At 49.7% G+C, this 17,334-nt stretch overlaps 1 protein-coding gene across 1 annotated transcript in view; it reads right to left on the bottom strand.

The window, feature by feature from the left end:
* Positions 1-514: 514 nt before the first annotated feature.
* The window catches only part of LOC133806169 (uncharacterized), a 37,509-nt gene continuing 20,689 nt past the window's right edge, over positions 515-17,334 (bottom strand). Inside the window, exons 9-12 of the mRNA XM_062244293.1 lie at positions 7,608-7,630; positions 6,853-6,977; positions 5,958-6,154; positions 515-527 (exon numbers count right to left, since the gene is read on the bottom strand). Coding sequence (XP_062100277.1) covers positions 515-527; positions 5,958-6,154; positions 6,853-6,977; positions 7,608-7,630 — 358 coding nt within the window. The remainder of the gene's footprint in view (positions 528-5,957; positions 6,155-6,852; positions 6,978-7,607; positions 7,631-17,334) is intronic.

Raw genomic sequence — 17,334 nt, 5'->3', positions numbered from 1 at the left:
TAGCTTTGACTGCTTTTATCATGTCTGGAAGCTGAATAAACCTCTCAAGCTCGATTTTTTCACCAAAGAGGACCAAGCAGAGGAGCTTGCTAGATGCGAAGCAAGGGCAGCTGAAGAAGCTGCCAATCCTCCTGGACCTGCACCCGCCTCCTCTACCTTATCGTTCCGAGCAAGAGGAGCAGCTAAAGCTGAGGAGGGGGTTGATCAACCCACCAGAGAAGCAAGCTAGTGACTCCTTACCCTGCTAGAGCACATCTACATGACTAGTTGTAGCCTTATTAGTTTTTATCATAGTTTACTTTATTTTGTATACTCTTGCTCGGATGAGTGAACTATCTTGACACTTAGAACTTTACTTTTTTCTCTTTTTTTTTTTACAAACTCCAAACTTTTAAGTCTTTATTGTGAATAGTAACGTTCCTAGATGCCTTAAATTTCACATGAGTATTTAGTTTTCTAACTTAGAAATTCTAACCATTCCATAAGTTCATACTAAATATACTTCCTCGTGCTGTTATTGCTCTAACCTTTTATGAGCATAAATTTTATCATTACACGAATATCTGTTTCTAACTTAAAATTTTAAAAATTCTAAGTTACTTAAGCTTTGTTGATGCACAAAATCTCACCAAGGGAAAATATGAGATTTATGACATGAAGCCCCCATTTACACGACGTAGGCGCCAAGACGCCTTGGCCTCGCTCGGCCCCTCTCCGCCACCCTGGTGCGTCTCGCCCATGTGGCCTCAACCGCCTCGTTCGGACGCCTAGGCGAGACGCTGCTGGCCTCGCTCGGCCCTTTTCCGCCACCCTAGTGCGTCTCGCCCATGTGGCCTCAACCGCCTCGCTCGGACACCTAGGCGCGACGCTGCTGGCCTCGCTCGGCCACCTCGGCAAAAGGCACCATGGCCTCACTCGGCCCCTCTTCGCCACCCAGGCGTGTCTCACCCATGTGGCCTCAACCGCCTCGCTCGGACACCACCTTTGGTGCACACGGCTGGCCTCGCTCGGCCTCCTCGGCAAGAGGCACCATGGCCTCGCTCGGTCCCTCTCCGCCACCCTGGTGTGTCTCGCCCATGTGGCCTCAACCGCCTTGCTCGGACACCACCTTTGGTGCACACGGGTGGCCTCGCCTAGCCACGCCCCAGGCGCGCGACACACCCATCTCACTTAGCCCCAACACCAAGTGGACATGCGAATGGGGGCCACACGTCAAAGGAACCTCGCCACCTAAGGGCTCACGAGGAAGTCATCTCACCTCGCATCCATCCATCAAGGCCCCATGCCTATCACATGTGCATGCGCCTAGTGTCCCGTTCCCTATACCTTGGGACCCGAATGCTTAGGGGCCCGGGTATAAGTCGAATGGAACGTACTTGTACGATCTAGTACTGAGTATAGACACCCATACCAGTGGGAGTGTTGGAATAAGAGTGATGGCCCGTACGTCTACGGCCAGGAGTCAGAGTCGACACCACTACCACCTGCGCCACTATGCCTTTCACCACTCATCAGACATGGGTACAGACAAGTAGTGGAGACATCCTCCTGACACCTGCTCCTGTACTGATGTACGACCACAACCACTGAAGCCACTCCCCTGACATAGTACTTATGTACCATTTGGTCTCCTGGACCACCATGTACCTAAGGCCATTAGAGCCTACTATAAAATGAACTGGAACACCACCTGAAAGGGGGTTGGAAATTTTACTGTAACAAAGGCTTGAGTGTGAAAGAAATACTGAATTCTCCATTATTGTTCTATCATTGTTCTTGAGTGATTGTTTAAGTTTCTACAGCTTTTCCATTTGAGATCTTGATTTGATAATTTTTCCAACTCAACTTAGTTGACGAGTTCTCACCATCAACAGTTTGACACCGTCTGTGGGAACGTTAGTTTCAAGCTATTGTTCTACCATTGTTTCCGGCAAGAAGAAGATGCCAAGACGCTCAAAGCGACTGAGGGAGCCACGGGAGGTAGAGGTTCACCTGAACGGAGTCCAGCTGAAGGCCTCCATGAAGGACGCTCGTCCACCCAGAGACATGGAGCCCCCGAAAGACCCTGAGGTTCACGGAGGTGATAGAGTGGCCTCGTCACCGGCCGCTCCACCTGGACGAAGTCCTCCAAGAGTACCACCGGGAAACACTAACGAGTTCCCTCCTCCAAAACCACCGCAGGCACCGAACTCTGGCCGGCAGGACCCGGGCCCCTCAACCCGTAAGCATGATAAGCATCCCCGGGTCCATTCAGTGAGCTCAAGTTCGAAGTCTCGGTTCTATGAAGAGGAAATACGTGAGCTCCACCATAAGAACCAAAGGTTGGAAACCACCTTGGTCCTGAACGGCCTGCTGCAGGGTAAGTCGAGCGTGACCTTGCCTAAGAGGAAGGAGAAGGGCAAGGATGGGGTGGAGACCACTGTACCGGTAGATGATGGGAGAACCCGACATTCAACCAGTAACACCCCCCGAACGAAGCAACGTGATCACCCTGAACCGCCTAAGCAGGCCCAGAAACCAGCGCCGAGGACCAACGTTACCCCTCGCAATGAGGACGAGGTCAGCTTTAAAAGAGCACCCTCAGACTTCGACCATGAGTACGGAACGCTCAATAAAAAGAGGGCGGGCAAAGAGACCACGCCCCCTATGGCGCTTCGAGAGGGCAAGGGAAAGGCGGATCTTAGCCCGTCCGCTTTGAGGGACACTCTAAGTAAGAGGAGGCAGGACCTAGACACGGAAATGAGGAGCCTGCGAAGCAAGATCGTCACTGCATCAGGCGGTCAGGCCTTTAAGGAGGACTTTGACCACGAGTCGCCCTTTGTGAGGGAGATACAGGCCATCCGGCTCCCTGCCAACTTTAAGGAGCCCAATATGACCCCCTACGAAGGGAGCACGGATCCAAAGTACCACCTGGATGCGTTTAATGATCTGATGAAACTGAGGGGGATTGGAAGTGGTGCCATATGCCATTGCTTCATTGTTACTCTAAAAGGACCCGCCTACAAATGGTTCAAAAGATTAAGGCCGGGGTCCATCAGATCTTGGCAGCAGTTTTCTGATGAATTCCTCCAACAGCATCATGCCGTGAGGGATTACACGATGCCAGGCACCAGCTTGGCCAACGTGAAGCAAGGGGAGAATGAGAGCCTGAAAAGCTACATTCACCGGTTCAATATGGAGGCCGCGAAAGTGGGGAGCCTGACTCGCCCAGAGCTAAAAATGGCCATTACAGCCGGGGTGCTCCCAGGAAGCAAGTTGTGGGACAACATGCTGAAGAGGGAGGTCACTGACTTAGACGACTTCTACAAGAGAGCGCAGAAGTACATACGTGTGGAGGATGGCTACGCAAACCTGAAGGCACAAAAGGAGAAGCCCCACGCGAAGCCCCTAACGACGGGTCGAATGTAGCAAAGAAGAAAAGGGCATACGATGGATCAAGAGATGACCACCAGAGGAAAACCAAATAGGGGAATGATCACAGGCAAGCGGCTTACACCTACTACACAGACCTCACAGATACCAGGGAGCACATTTACCTCACCAATGAAGATCGAGTTCCTTTCAAAAGGCCCCCACCAATGAGAAAGGACCGGTCCAAATGGGACCCTAGTAGATACTGTCAGTACCACAAGGATACCGGTCATACCACGGCAGAGTGTATCCATTTGAAGGAAGAAATTGAGGAACTCATCCGCAGGGGACATTTGGACAGGTATGTGCGCAATGATAACCAGAGGCCAGAAGGAGGAGTGTCCCCGCCGCGGGCACGTGAGGTGGCCCCAGAAGTGCAAGGAGAGGTCAGGACCATCTTTGGAGGACCAGGATTCGGAGGCGATTCTAGGAAAGGGCTAGACAGGTATGCCAAGGAGGCCCGACGAAGTCCACCACATTGCGTTTTAAGTTTGGAGCAACGCCCCCCGAAGAGCTTCAAGGGCGAGAATGACTCAATCACTTTCACTGAAGAAGATGCGCAGGGGGTGCACTTTCCTCATAACGACCCCCTGGTGCTAATTGCCCAGCTAGCTAACATGAGGGTACATCGGGTCATGGTGGATAACGGGAGCTCCGTGGACATCTTGTATCGACAGGCGCTGGAAAAGATGGGGTTGAGCCTCCGTCACCTAAAGCCTTGCACTACGACTTTGTATGGGTTTACGGGAGATTCGATGCAACCCCTGGGGACAATCGAATTGGCCCTCACCATGGGGGAGCAACCCAGGCAAACCACCGTAATGGCTAACTTCGTCGTGGTAGATTGCACCTCAGCCTTAGGGAGACCCTCTCTGAGAGAATTGAAGGCGATAACTTCTGTGTATCACCTAGCCATGAAATTCCCTACCCCTGGGGGAGTAGCATGTGTGAAAGGGGAGCAGAAGGAAGCGAGGGAATGCTATAACATGTCCCTCCGCGCAGCCACCAAACCATCCATGTCAATGACGATGGCTGTGCATGAAGGAGCGACCCACACAAGTTAGATCCGTACAAGATGGGACAGGTTACGGAGCCTCTCAAGAAGTGCTACCAGCAAGGCTTCGGCTCTTAATGCCAAAAGAACCTATGTTTAGCTTGTTCTTCATTATTTTAGCTTAAGTAAGAATCAAAGAGGCTACCCTAGGTAGCCTCCTAGTTAGATGTAACCCCCCCCCCCCTTTTTATTTACAAAGTTAGATGTAAACCGCGTGCTATGAATGAAACTGTTTGCTACTTCCTGTGTTTATTTTCTTCGCTGCACGAGCATCAGCCAAAGTGCCTGCAGAAATAAATTTCACCAAGCTCTTGGGGGGCAGGATAGGGGGCAAGAACATGCAGCTAGCAAAAGGGCTCCTAAAAAGGGACCCTCTAACGGAGGATCCTAAAAAGGACCCCTTGCCCCCCTAACTCCTAAAAAGGGACCCTCTAACGGAGGATCCTAAAAAGGACCCCTTGCCTTCCTAACTCCTAAGGGAGACCCTCTACCAAAAGGATCCTGAAAACAACCCTCCATCAGGAGGACCCCAAAAAGGACCCTTCAACGGGGAAACCAGAGGGACCCCCTATGTCAAGGCCTTAAGCGGAGTCCTTACAAGGCATCTCCTGGGATCACAAGGATTAGCTACCCTTGTGAATATCAAGGAGGCCTTAGGGACTTACAAAAAAAAAATATATGGTAACAATGATAATAAGTCTAGAGCGGCCACCAAGCCGTCTAGCCATTATATGGTAACGACAATAATAAGTCTAGAGCGGCTGCCAAGCCGCCTAGCCAAAAAGGATCCCAAAAGAGACCCTTGTAAAAATAGTACTATGCATAATGACGAGCAGGACGCTTCTCGCAAAAAATAATAAGCGCGCGCAAAAATATATGAAAGGATAGCTAGGACCCAAGGGGTCAAAATATCCTTATAAAAGTAATCAAGAGGCACCAAAAGAGGTCTCAGTGAACCCTTTCACATGGGCTCCAAAGGACCTCCAGCCTGGTAAATAAAAGAGGTGGTAGCCTTAAAAGGGCCTCAAACGCAGGCTTAAAAGGGCCTCAAATGCAGTAGAACAAGAAATAAATAGCAGCACATGTATTTATACATTAGAAAAAAGAGTTCTTGAGATAGTACAAGAGTTACCAAAAGAAAAGTAGCAGTGATAATGATATTACAAAGTAAAAAAAAAAATCAAGACTACTTCAAGGCCTCCTAAAGTGGGCACTCCACAAGGCCGCTCGAGCAACGGCCTGTTCACCAAAAGAGGAGAAGTCGAAATTAGGATCCTGCCTCCACACATTGTAAAGGACACGATCTATGGACCTACGCTTGGTGGTGTCCCTCTCCGCCTCCAAGGAAGCATTTCTCTCCTGCGCCGACTGAAGCTCGGCCCTGAGGGCCTCGACTTCGGCCTCCAATTGGGTAACCCTCTGCTGAGACGCGTCCGCAGTGGCCTTGGATTCCTGGAGTTCACGCTCCAAGCGAGTGACCTTGCCTTCTAACCTCTTAGTCTTGGCCCTTATTTCCTTCCTCTTCAATGACAAGTTGGAAAATTGGGTCTGGACCTCTGACAACTTAGCATTGGTTCCATTAAGCTCTTCCTCAAGCTCCTGCACTCGGGCTGTAAGGCAGTTCCTCTCAGCAGCAGACACGGAGAGGTTGTTAGATGAGTCAACAAACCGCATAGCCAACGTATAGGTCTGCACAAAAAAAAAGTTAGCAACAGCAGCAATAAGTGACAAAGGAAAAAAAAAAGAATATATGCATAAGCACCATACATAATAGGGCCAACGCGAGGAGCAGGGACTCACCCAAGCCATGGAACGCCTTAGGTTCTCCCCAAGGTCCGTCTGAGCCACGTTCCCAAGGCCATTCCAGTCGGATACAGGGAGGCCCGAGGCAAGCTGGATGTATCACTGTCCGAACGACGTTGCCATCCGAGTCACCCAGGGCTCCCAATCCGTAGTAAGGGCACCTGGCTGGATGGGGACAGACGACCCGCTTGCCGATGCGGGAGGAGGCGCGGTGGAAGTGGAAGGCTGAGGCTCTGATAGACCAAGCGGGGGGTCCGTAAGGCCGACGTAATCAACCCCCGGCGATCCAAGGTCGAGAGGAGCCCGAGGGAAGGCATCATCGCCCTCAGGGTCAGGGTAAACACTACATCCCAGAATGTCCTGCTGGTCTTGTGAGTGAGGGGCTTTGTCCGGATCATAGGGAGCACATGGGGGCACCCCCCAGGAGATGGGGGCAGCTGGTGGAATCCCCCGCGGTCAAGAGGGGCTTCATCCGAGCCCTCCTCATCCTCATCGTCATCCGGGCAAGGCTCAGCCAAGGTCTCCTTCATCTTCATGGACCCAGAGATGGTCCACAGCAACTTGGGGTCAGACACGGGAGTTACCTTGTAGCGGTTCAGATTCTTTACGGTGAAAAGGCGCGCCGCCTCTTTCATGGCAGGGTTGGCGGTGAGGAACCGTCTCATGTCTTTCGCTTCCAACCCGACGACGAAGGGTTCGGCGAATCGCTCTGCACAATACGAGCCATTGTTGGTGTGAGCGTAAGGCACATAACCATAAGTTGCAAAAAAAAAAAAAAACAGAGGAAGTGACGCTCAGAGTACTTACTGGGAGTGGTCCGGAACTCCTCACGGACAGAGAGTGGGCCTTCCACGAAGAAAAAGTCCCGCTTCCAAGCACCCGGGTTAGACACCGAACCCTCTATCAAAGAGGCCCCGCTGTTGGATTTTTGTAAGTAGTAAAAGCCTTTTGAATTGTGGAGGGGCATGAGGTTGTAGAGGAAATGTACCTCGGTGGCCGTAGGGGCACGTTTCAACAGTTTCATGTATGCGATGAAAAGGCAGCTCAAAGTCAGCCAGCCATTGGGTGCCAGCTGAAGCGGGACAAGATCGAAGTAGTTGAGGACTGCAACAAAGAACGGGTGCAGCGGAATGCTGCCACCCGCTTTTAGAATTTCCTCGCTGAGGGCCACGAAGCCGAGCCTAGGGCGGTCAGCCCGGCATGCCTCCAAAGGGGCGTATAGAGCATAATCTGGAGGGACGCGATAATCATTCACGATGTTTCTCAGTTTGTTGTCAGACACGCGCGACACAAGCTCGGATCCTAGTAAAGGGGCGTCGTCCTGCTCGTGAGTAGACACCTGTCGGCGTGCCTTCGGCATATCTGCAAAATCAAAAGAAAAATGTGAGGAAGAGATAGAGTACTTGACCCTCCATTTTTTCTTCCTAGCAAGAGTCTTCCATCGAGGGAGCGACGGCGGAAGTGCTAAGCTAGGAAAAACTGAGACTAGGGGCTGAGGAGAACCATAAGCAGCCCCCTGACGGTCATCAGGCGAAGGTGGGCTGGAAGGCTCAGGCGGAAGGTGTCCCTCCATAAACTCTAACTCCCACTGCAATTCAAAAAGGGTCATCCTAAGGCTCTCTACGTGGTCACTAAGGTCTGGGGGGGAAGGTCCTCCGTCTCCTCTCGACACCGAGTTGATTTCGCTCTCCACCACCCAAATTTTATGCCTAAGTTCAGCCATGCACTCAAGGTGGCGGATGCGGGCTTGCCTTAAGGAGTCATAGTCCTGGTGAGGGTTGCCCTCAAGGGACTCTGAGTCTGAGGACAGGTCAATAAACTCAGCCCCTGGGGGTATGTCGGACGGGTCGTCACTGGCCATGAAACCATGTCCCAACAGCAAAAAGGGGTTCACGTATAAACGAGGGAAAGGCTACAAAACACAAAGGAATAGGCTTAATATCTCTAGATGCAAACACCCTAAATGGCCCACTACAGGGTATATATATAAAAAAAAAGAAAAAAAAAGAAGAGGAGGGGCGTGCATATGGTCAAACTCACTACAAGCTCAGGCTAAGGTACCCCATCCCGAGTACTGCTAGTTTGGACCCGATAAAAAATAAAAGGGAGAAGGAAAGAAAATATACCCTAAGCGATTAAGAGAGCGAAGTTGGGGTCCAAAGGAGGTCAAGGAGCGAAAAGCACCAAAGAGTCGAAAATGCACGTCTGCAAGAATGGACCAGAAAGATGTGTTAGTCACTAAATAGACACACCAAGAAATTAGCTCATATGTAAAAAAAAAAATTGAAATGAAGTGAAAAAATAAAACAAATGAAACTATGGCAAAAATGGGGTTGTGGGGGATTGAACCCCTACCTCTTGAAAAAGGAAGGGTTCTCTAAACCACTAAGCCAAGGAAGTAAGGTGGAAATATTAAGCCATGCATGAAGGCTTATTTATAAGAACTAAGGTGAATAGTCCACAAGAGCACCTAAAGGTACTCTCCTAGACTGGGGGCGAAGTGTTGATGCACAAAATCACACCAAGGGAAAATATGAGATTTATGACATGAAGCCCCCATTTACACGACGTAGGCGCCAAGACGCCATGGCCATGCACGACCCCGCTCGGACGCCCAGGTGCGACGCTGCTGGCCTCGCTCGGCCACCTCGGCGCGAGGCGCCATGGCCTCGCTCGGCCCCTCTCCGCCACCCTGGTGCGTCTCGCCCATGTGGCCTCAACCGCCTCGCTCGGATGCCTAGGCGCGACGCTGCTGGCCTCGCTTGGATGCCTAGGCGCGACGCTGCTGGCCTCGCTCGGCCACCTCGGCGGGAGGCACCATGGCCTCGCTCGACCCCTCTCCGCCACCCTAGTGCGTCTCGCCCATGTGGCCTCAACCGCCTCGCTCGGACACCTAGGCGCGACGCTGTTGGCCTTGCTCGGCCACCTCGGCAAGAGGCACCATGGCCTCGCTCGGACCCTCTCCACCACCCTGGTGTGTCTCGCCCATGTGGCCTCAACCACCTCGCTCGGACACCACCTTTGGTGCACACGGCTGGCCTCGCTCGGCCACCTTGGCAAGAAGCACCATGGCCTCGCTCGGCCCCTCTCCGCCACCCTGGTGTGTCTCACCCATGTGGCCTCAACCGCCTCGCTCGGACACCACCTTTGGTGCACACGAGTGGCCTCGCCTAGCCACGCCCCAGGCGCGCGGCACGCCCTTCTCACTTAGCCCCAACACCAAGTGGCCACGCGAATGGGGGCCACACGTCAAAGTAACCTTGCCACCTAAGGGCTCACGAGGAAGTCATCTCACCTCGCACCCATCCATCAAGGCCCCATGCCTATCACATGTGCACGTGCCTAGTGTCCCGTTCCCTATACCTTGGGAACCCAATGCTTAGGGGCCCGGGTATGAGTCGAATGGAACGTACTTGTACGATCTAGTACTAAGTACAGACACCCATACCAGTGGGAGTGTTGGAATAAGAGTGATGGTCCGTACGTCTACGGCCAGGAGTCAGAGTCGACACCACTACCACCTGCACCACTATGCCTGTCACCACTCATCAGACATGGGTACAGACAAGTAGTGGAGACATCCTCCTGACACCTGCTCCTGTACTGATGTACAACCACAACCACTGAAGCCACTCCCCTGACATAGTACTTATGTACCATTTGGTCTCCTGGACCACCATGTACCTAAGGCCATTAGAGCCTACTATAAAATGAACTGGAACACCACCTAAAAGGTGGTTGGAAATTTTACTGTAACAAAGGCTTGAGTGTGAATGAAATACTGAATTCTCCATTATTGTTCTATCATTGTTCTTGAGTGATTGTTTAAGTTTCTACAGCTTTTCCACTAGAGATCTTGATTTGATAATTTTTCCAACTCAACTTAGTTGGCGAGTTCTCACCGTCAACAAGCTTTGTTAAACAAGTTAGCTTAATGGCCTTTTTAGACTTCCAAACTTACAAGTCAGCCCAAAAACAGATATATTTGCTCGTGCTCTTATTGCCTGTGTTGAAGTACAAACCAGTATACCCTATGTGCCCCCCAAGTGATTGAGGGTTGATAAATCTTTTATCTCTTGCTACTTGATCGAATTTGTCCGAGTAGTCACTACTCGTGAATCACATAAAATATACGAACATATTTCAGTAGTTGACCACTACAAAAACATTATTTAAACGTTGGTCATTCATATCATGATACTGACCAGTTGAACACTGTCCGGTATATATTTACACTTAGTTTTTAGAAGACCTGTTTAGTTTAAATCATTATGACAGTTGAACACTGCCAAGCAAGAATAATCAACACATATGCAAAATTTGTAGCAAGATTCGACCACGCTGCGTGTGGTCTCTTTTATTACTCTTATTAATAAGTGAAAAAAGTCTAACAACGAGTTCCAAACAAAATAACATTGTTCAAAATAATGTGACTGGGTAGCAAATAACCAGTTCACAAACAAAAACTTAAATAACAAGTTAAGCACTTGATACAAAGCTACTACTTTGCAAGCAGTATTTATTGATAATATTTTCTCAAGTGCTCGCCATTCCAGTAGTTCCTGATCAGCTCTCCATTCAACCGAGCATGCTTGTAGGTGCCGGGTGGCAAGACTTGCTCAATTTGATACGGTCCTTCCTAGTTTGGTCCTAGCACACCAGCTGCTGGGTCTCTTACAAACACCTTTCTGAGGACCAAATCTCCAACCTGGAACTTTCGATCTCGCACTCTGGAATTGAAGTAGCGCGCCAATTTTTGCTGATGAGCAGTAACTCTGAGGCTTGCCTCCTCTCTTCTCTCCTCGAGGAAGTCCAATGATTCTGCTAACAACTGATGGTTCTCCTCTTGGTTGTACATGGTCCTTCTATGAGATGGTGGGTCTATCTCCACAGGTAGCATGGCCTCATACCCATATGCCAAAGAGAATGGGGTATGTCTGGTTGTCGTCCGAGCAGTAGTCCTATATGACCAAAGGACCTCTTGTAACTCTTCTGCCCAAGCACCCTTAGCTTGCTCCAGGCGATTTTTCAGAGTGTCCTTCAATGTTTTGTTTACCGCTTCAACCTGCCCATTGGCTTGAGGATGGGCTACCGAGGAGAAACTTTTGGTGATGCCATGCCGAGTGCAAAAATCGGTAAATATGTCGCTGTCAAATTGGGTGTCATTGTCAGACACTATCTTCTTAGGCAAACCATAGAGACATATTATGTTCTTAACCACAAAGTCCAATACTTTCTTCGATGTGATCGTGGCTAATGGCTCGGCCTCAGTCCACTTAGTAAAATAATCTACCGCGACCACTGCAAACTGCCCTCCTCCTTTTCCTTTGGGCAACTTCCCGATCAGATCAATAACCCACACTGCAAAAGGCCATGGACTTTGCATTTGCTTCAAGACATTTGGGGGCGCTCTGGGCACTTTAGAAAATCTTTGGCATTTGTCACACCTCCTCACGTATTCCATAGAGTCCTCGTTCATGGTAGGCCAGAAAAATCCTTGCCTCAAGATCTTTTTAGATAGACTCTGCCCCCCAGCATGATCTCCACAAAACCCCTCATGCACCTCAGCTAATAAGTTCTTTGACTGGTCGGGCGTTATGCACCTGAGTAGAGGTAGGGAATACCCTCTCCTATACAACACTCCATCCACCATGGTGTATCTAGCAGCTTGCCTCATAACCTACCTTGCTTCATTATGACCATCTGGGAGGGTCCCTTGCTCAAGGTAAGCAATGATGGGAGTCATCCAGGTGTCGGCTATCGTGATCGGCATGGCCTCTTGTTTATCAATGCTCGGCTTCGCCAAGTATTCTACCGGTACTATATTCAGAGTTTCGGCATCTTTTGCACTAGCAAGCTTTTCTAGAGCATCTACATTGGAATTCTGCTCCCGTGGTACTAGCTTGATGGTATACTTCTCGAACTGGGCTAGCAAATCTTTGGTTTTGTTTAAGTATGCCACCATGCGTAGGCCCCTTGCCTCATATTCCCCCAATATTTGATAGACCACCAATTGGGAATCACTATTTATCTCTACCGACCGGGCACGTACATCTCTAGCCAGTCGCAGGCCTGCTAAGAGGGCCTCATACTCCACCTCATTGTTAGAAGCATTAAATCTGAATCTTAGCGCACAATGAATTTGGTGCTTCTCTGGTGTGACTAGTATAATCCCAGCTCCTGAATGGTGCTCATTCGATGACCCATCAACAAAAAGTTGCCAAGTAGGAATTTCTTCTTTTTGCCCAGTAACACTCTCTTCCTGGTCGGGAACATCAGCGATTCCGGTACATTCAGCGATGAAATTTTCCAAAGCTTGACCTTTAATAGCAGTCCTCGGTTGGTACTTGATTTCAAATTGGCCTAGCTCAACTGCCCATTTAAGTAGCCGACCAGACGACTCCGGCTTCTGTAAAACTTGGCGTAGAGGCTGGTCAGTAAGGACCTTAATGGGGTGTGCTTGGAAGTATGGCCGCAATTTTCGTGATGCAAGTACCAAGCAGTAAGCCAACTTCTCGATCATGGGATACCGGGACTCCGCTCCCATCAATCGCTTGCTAACATAATATACCGGGTGGTGCACCTTATCCTCCTCACGTACTAAGACAGCACTAACAGCGTGCTCCATGACTGCTAGGTACATAAATAGGTCTTCTCCATCAACTGGCTTGGAAAGAACAGGAGGTTGGGCCAAATGCTCCTTTATCGCCTGGAAAGCTTGTTCACACTCTGCGGTCCACTCAAACTTCTTGCCTCCTTTAAGCAAGTTAAAAAACGGGACTCACTTGTCCGTTGATTTCGAAACGAACCTGCTTAGAGCCGCAATCCGCCTAGTCAAGCTTTGCACATCCTTTATTCTTGTTGGAGACTTCATCTCTATGAGAGCCTTGATCTTCTCTGGGTTTGCCTCTATTCCTCGGGAGTTAACGATAAACCCAAGGAATTTTCCAGAACCCACTCCAAATGAACACTTGAGGGGGTTTAACTTCATGTTATACTTCCTCAATATTGCAAAGCACTCCTCTCAGTCTCGCACGTGCCCCCCAGCTTCCTTTGACTTCACCAGCATATCATCTACCTATACCTCCATGCTCTTGCCGATTAAGTCTCTAAACATACCATTCACCAAACGCTGATAGGTAGCTCCTGCGTTCTTCAATCCGAAGGGCATGACCTTATAGCAATATAGCCCTATATATGTTCGGAAGCTGGTATGCTCTTCATCAGGAGGATGCATGCTGATCTGGTTGTACCCCGAATACGCATCCATGAAGGACAAGGTCTCGTGACCAGAGGTTGCATCTACCAAATGGTCTATTCTCGGTAAAGGAAAGCAATCCTTTGGGCACGTTTTGTTTAGATCAGTAAAATCTACACAAGTCCTCCACTTTCCATTGGGTTTGGGCACCAACACTGGGTTTGAAACCCAAGCTGGGTAGTATGCCTCTCTGATAAACCCATTCTCCTTCAATCGCTCTACCTCCTCCTTAAGAGCCTTTGCTCGATCCTTGTCAAGCAATCTCCTCTTCTGCTGCACCGCTGGATATCCTTCATCCACGTTGAGCACGTGTCTGATCACAGTTGGTGAGATACCCACCATATCCTTGTGAGACCAGGCGAAGACATCTTGATTCCTTCGCAAGAATTTTATCAGCTGTGCTCTCACCTCAGCTTTCAACTTCTTTCCAATCTTGACCCCTCTCGTTGGGTCATTCTCATCTATAGGGACCTCCTCTAACTCCTCAGACGGCCCCACATCACTCTCATAATCCCCAAAGCGAGGATCAAAATCTCTTCCCTCGCTTTAGGCAACGCCCTATTTGGTGACTTCATCACCGGATGGGGTCTTCTGCTTTTTCAAACTAGGAGTGCTCTCCTGGCCACACTCCTCTAACATCTCTTCATCGTTCACTACTACAAGACTCTGGTTTACATCCATCTCATCCACCTCCTCTCTCTCAACACATACAACCATGTTGTTCTCCTTGGCACCTTTCTTCGCCTTAGCTATCGAGGCTTTATAACACTCCCTAACCTCCCTTTGGTCTCCTTGGACACAGCCTATGCCAGCGCTGGTCGGGAACTTCATGGATAGGTGCCAAATTGAAACTACCGCATGTAAGTTGGTGAGTAGTGGTCGACCAATAACCACATTGTAGGCGGACGGGCAGTCAACAATCAAAAACTCAGTCATTACGGTTTCATGCTTGGGGGCTTCCCCCGCCGTAACTGGTAATTTGATTGTCCCAGCTGGTGACAATCCTTCTCCAGTAAACCCATAAATGACGTGAGAGCATGGCTTCAAGTCATTCATAGATAGCTTCATTTTCTCAAAGGAGGACTTATAAATGATGTTTACAGAGCTTCCTTTATCGACCAAACATCTCTTCACCTTCATATTAGCAATTTGGACTGTCACAACAAGAGGGTCATTGTGAGGATACCTCACGTGTTTAGCATCTTCCTCAGTGAAAGTGAGGGACTCACTTTCATACCTTGGGTTCTTTGATGGTCGCTCCTCCACCGTCATAACCTCGGAGGTGGATGCCGCACCCAACTCATGATGAAGGGTGCGAGCATACCTCTCCCTCGCCTTGTTGCTATCCCCAGCAAGATGTGGTCCTCCACATATTGTATCTAATGTGAAGTCCACAGGTTCAGGTTGCAAAGGTGGGGACCGTTGCCGCTTGAACACAGGATTATTGCTGCTCCCCTCTCCTTGGGTCTTCTCTGCTCAGTACTTTTTTAGCTTCCCCGACTGGAGGAGAAACTCTATCTCATCTTTAAGGTGATTACATTCATTCGTGTCGTGTCCATAGTCTCCATGGAAATGACAGAACTTGTTCATATCCCTCTTACTCATCTCCTTCTTGATTGGTGGGGGTTTCCAGTAAGGGACCTCTTGATGACTGGCTAGATAGATCTCCGCCCGGGTCGCCGAAAGAGTGGTGCAGTTGGTGAATCAAGGCTCATACTTCATTGGCTTGTCGTTTGGTCCCGACTTAGCCTTTTTCTCATTGCGGTGGCCAGACCCGTTATTCCCACCTTTCTTACTACCACGTTGATCATTTCCTCCATCCTTGGGCGTATCACCTGATCCACTTGGTTTGTTCAACCCATTCTCTCCTTTCTCAATAGCATCATCCAACTTCATGTACTTATCTGCCCGGTCTAAAAACTGCTGTAAAGTTGAAATTGGATGGCGGTGGATGCTGTCCCATAAAGGACTTCGATAGATAATACCGGAAGAGATTGCCACCATTTTCCCTTCATCTCCAACTGCGGTAGCTCGGTTAGCTTCTCTCATGAACCTTTGAATTTAGTTCTTGAGAGACTCATCTTTAGCCTGCCTAATATCCACCAAGTGGTTGGCATAAACAGGAGGGGTTCGGGCAGTACTAAACTGCCTGCAAAACTCCTTCCGAAAACTCTCCCAAGAGGTGATAGAGTCTGGTTTGAACTTCCAGTACCACTCCTGGGCGGTGTCTAACAATGTGGTGAGGAAGACTCTGCAACGGTAGTCATCACTCACCCCGAGCAGCTCCATCTGATCTTCAAACTTCCCAATGTGCCTTACCGGGTCTGCCTTTTCTGTATAAACTGGCAGTACCGGTGCTTTGTACTTCTTTGGTGGTTGAGCTGCTCTAATTCTAGCACAAAAAGGGCTACCACTTCTGTGGTCCACCGGATCAATAACTGGTTGTTTTGACAAACTCTGGACTGCCGCTGTCAAAGCATCAAGCTGGGCTTAGATGCCTGGGGCCACAGCTGGGGTCTCAATCTTGGGACCGCCTGGTCGGGCACTCCTATCCGGCACCTCACCATCTAGTATTTCTACTCGACTGGTAGGATGGATTGGCTCCTGCCCTTCAACCGGGACGGTCCTCCTTCTATCATCAATGACGTCCCTCAAGTCCTTCTGAGCAGTGCTCTTTCCAAACCGGTCGAACACCATACTCTGAGTCTTCTCGGAAGGTCTGCTAGGTGGAGCGTGCTCCTTTCCATTACGCTAGTTGGGATGTCGTGGTGGCTTTCCCGTTTGAGCTGGTTGATCTTCTCTTCCTCGTCGGTTATTATTCTTCTCCTTCGACTGGTTGGTGTGGTGACTGTCAGCTTCATCACGCCCATGTCCATCTTTGAAGTGGGAAGTCTCTTTGCCACGAGGAGCTCTATTGTGCTCCCGCTCAGAAGGTGTTTTCTTACTGCCTGACCTATGACTCCCTGACCTGGAAGTCTCTGATCGGTGGCTCCTTGAGGGGGTCTTAGAGTTCCCCCTTTGGGTTGAGGCAGTCCGCGATCGAACTCCCTCCTCTTCATGACCAGGTGAGTTATCACCACCCCTCCTGGTCTATCAGTTTTCTTGCGACCAGCTTCTGTGGTCCTTGCCTCTGGGGTGGGTGTCCCCCAGGCGCAGCCTGAGCATTGGCTCTGGTCAGTTGCGTAGCTGCCTCCAGAGCAAGTGCAGCTTTGCGATGTCGCCTGTTGGCCTCCTCCTGCTGTCGACGGATCTCCTCGCTCCTAGCGTCCATCTCCCGTTTCTGCTTGGCGATTTCCTCAGCAAAGGCCTCCTGCCTAGCATTGAACTGAGCCAGCTCCTCCTGGAATGCGCTCATGGTCTCCTGGAGCTCTTCAACTTCTGGAGCTACATCCTCGAGCACAACTCTAGGCTTAGTATCACGATCTTGAACGCTGGGACCCTCTAATCTAGCATGCTCCTTAGAGGTGCTTGCCCTCTTGGAGGCTGCATTAGTGTTCTTAGGCGTCATATAGCTTTAGGGACTGTCTGTCCTTCTCTTCAGGCTCTCAATGAAAGCACCAAAATGTTGACTGTGTTTTTAGTCAACGACGTAAGAACGTCAATAACGACAAGCCTTCAAGAGAAATTAAACGACAACAGACAGTTTAATCAATGAAAGTAAATAACACAAGAAATTTTATAGTGGTTCAGCCCCGATCAGTCGGTAATAGCCTAATCCACTTGGAGATTTTATTACTCTATTCACACTCAAGATCAGATGAACCAGTGTCAACTGAGTTTCTTAAGTGTAAATATGCAAGAATACAAA

Source organism: Humulus lupulus, chromosome X, assembly GCF_963169125.1.
Source record: "Humulus lupulus chromosome X, drHumLupu1.1, whole genome shotgun sequence".
Taxonomy (NCBI): Eukaryota; Viridiplantae; Streptophyta; class Magnoliopsida; order Rosales; family Cannabaceae; genus Humulus; species Humulus lupulus.
The sequence above is the reverse complement of the archived record's forward strand: the minus strand, read 5'-3'. Positions and strand labels throughout refer to the sequence as shown.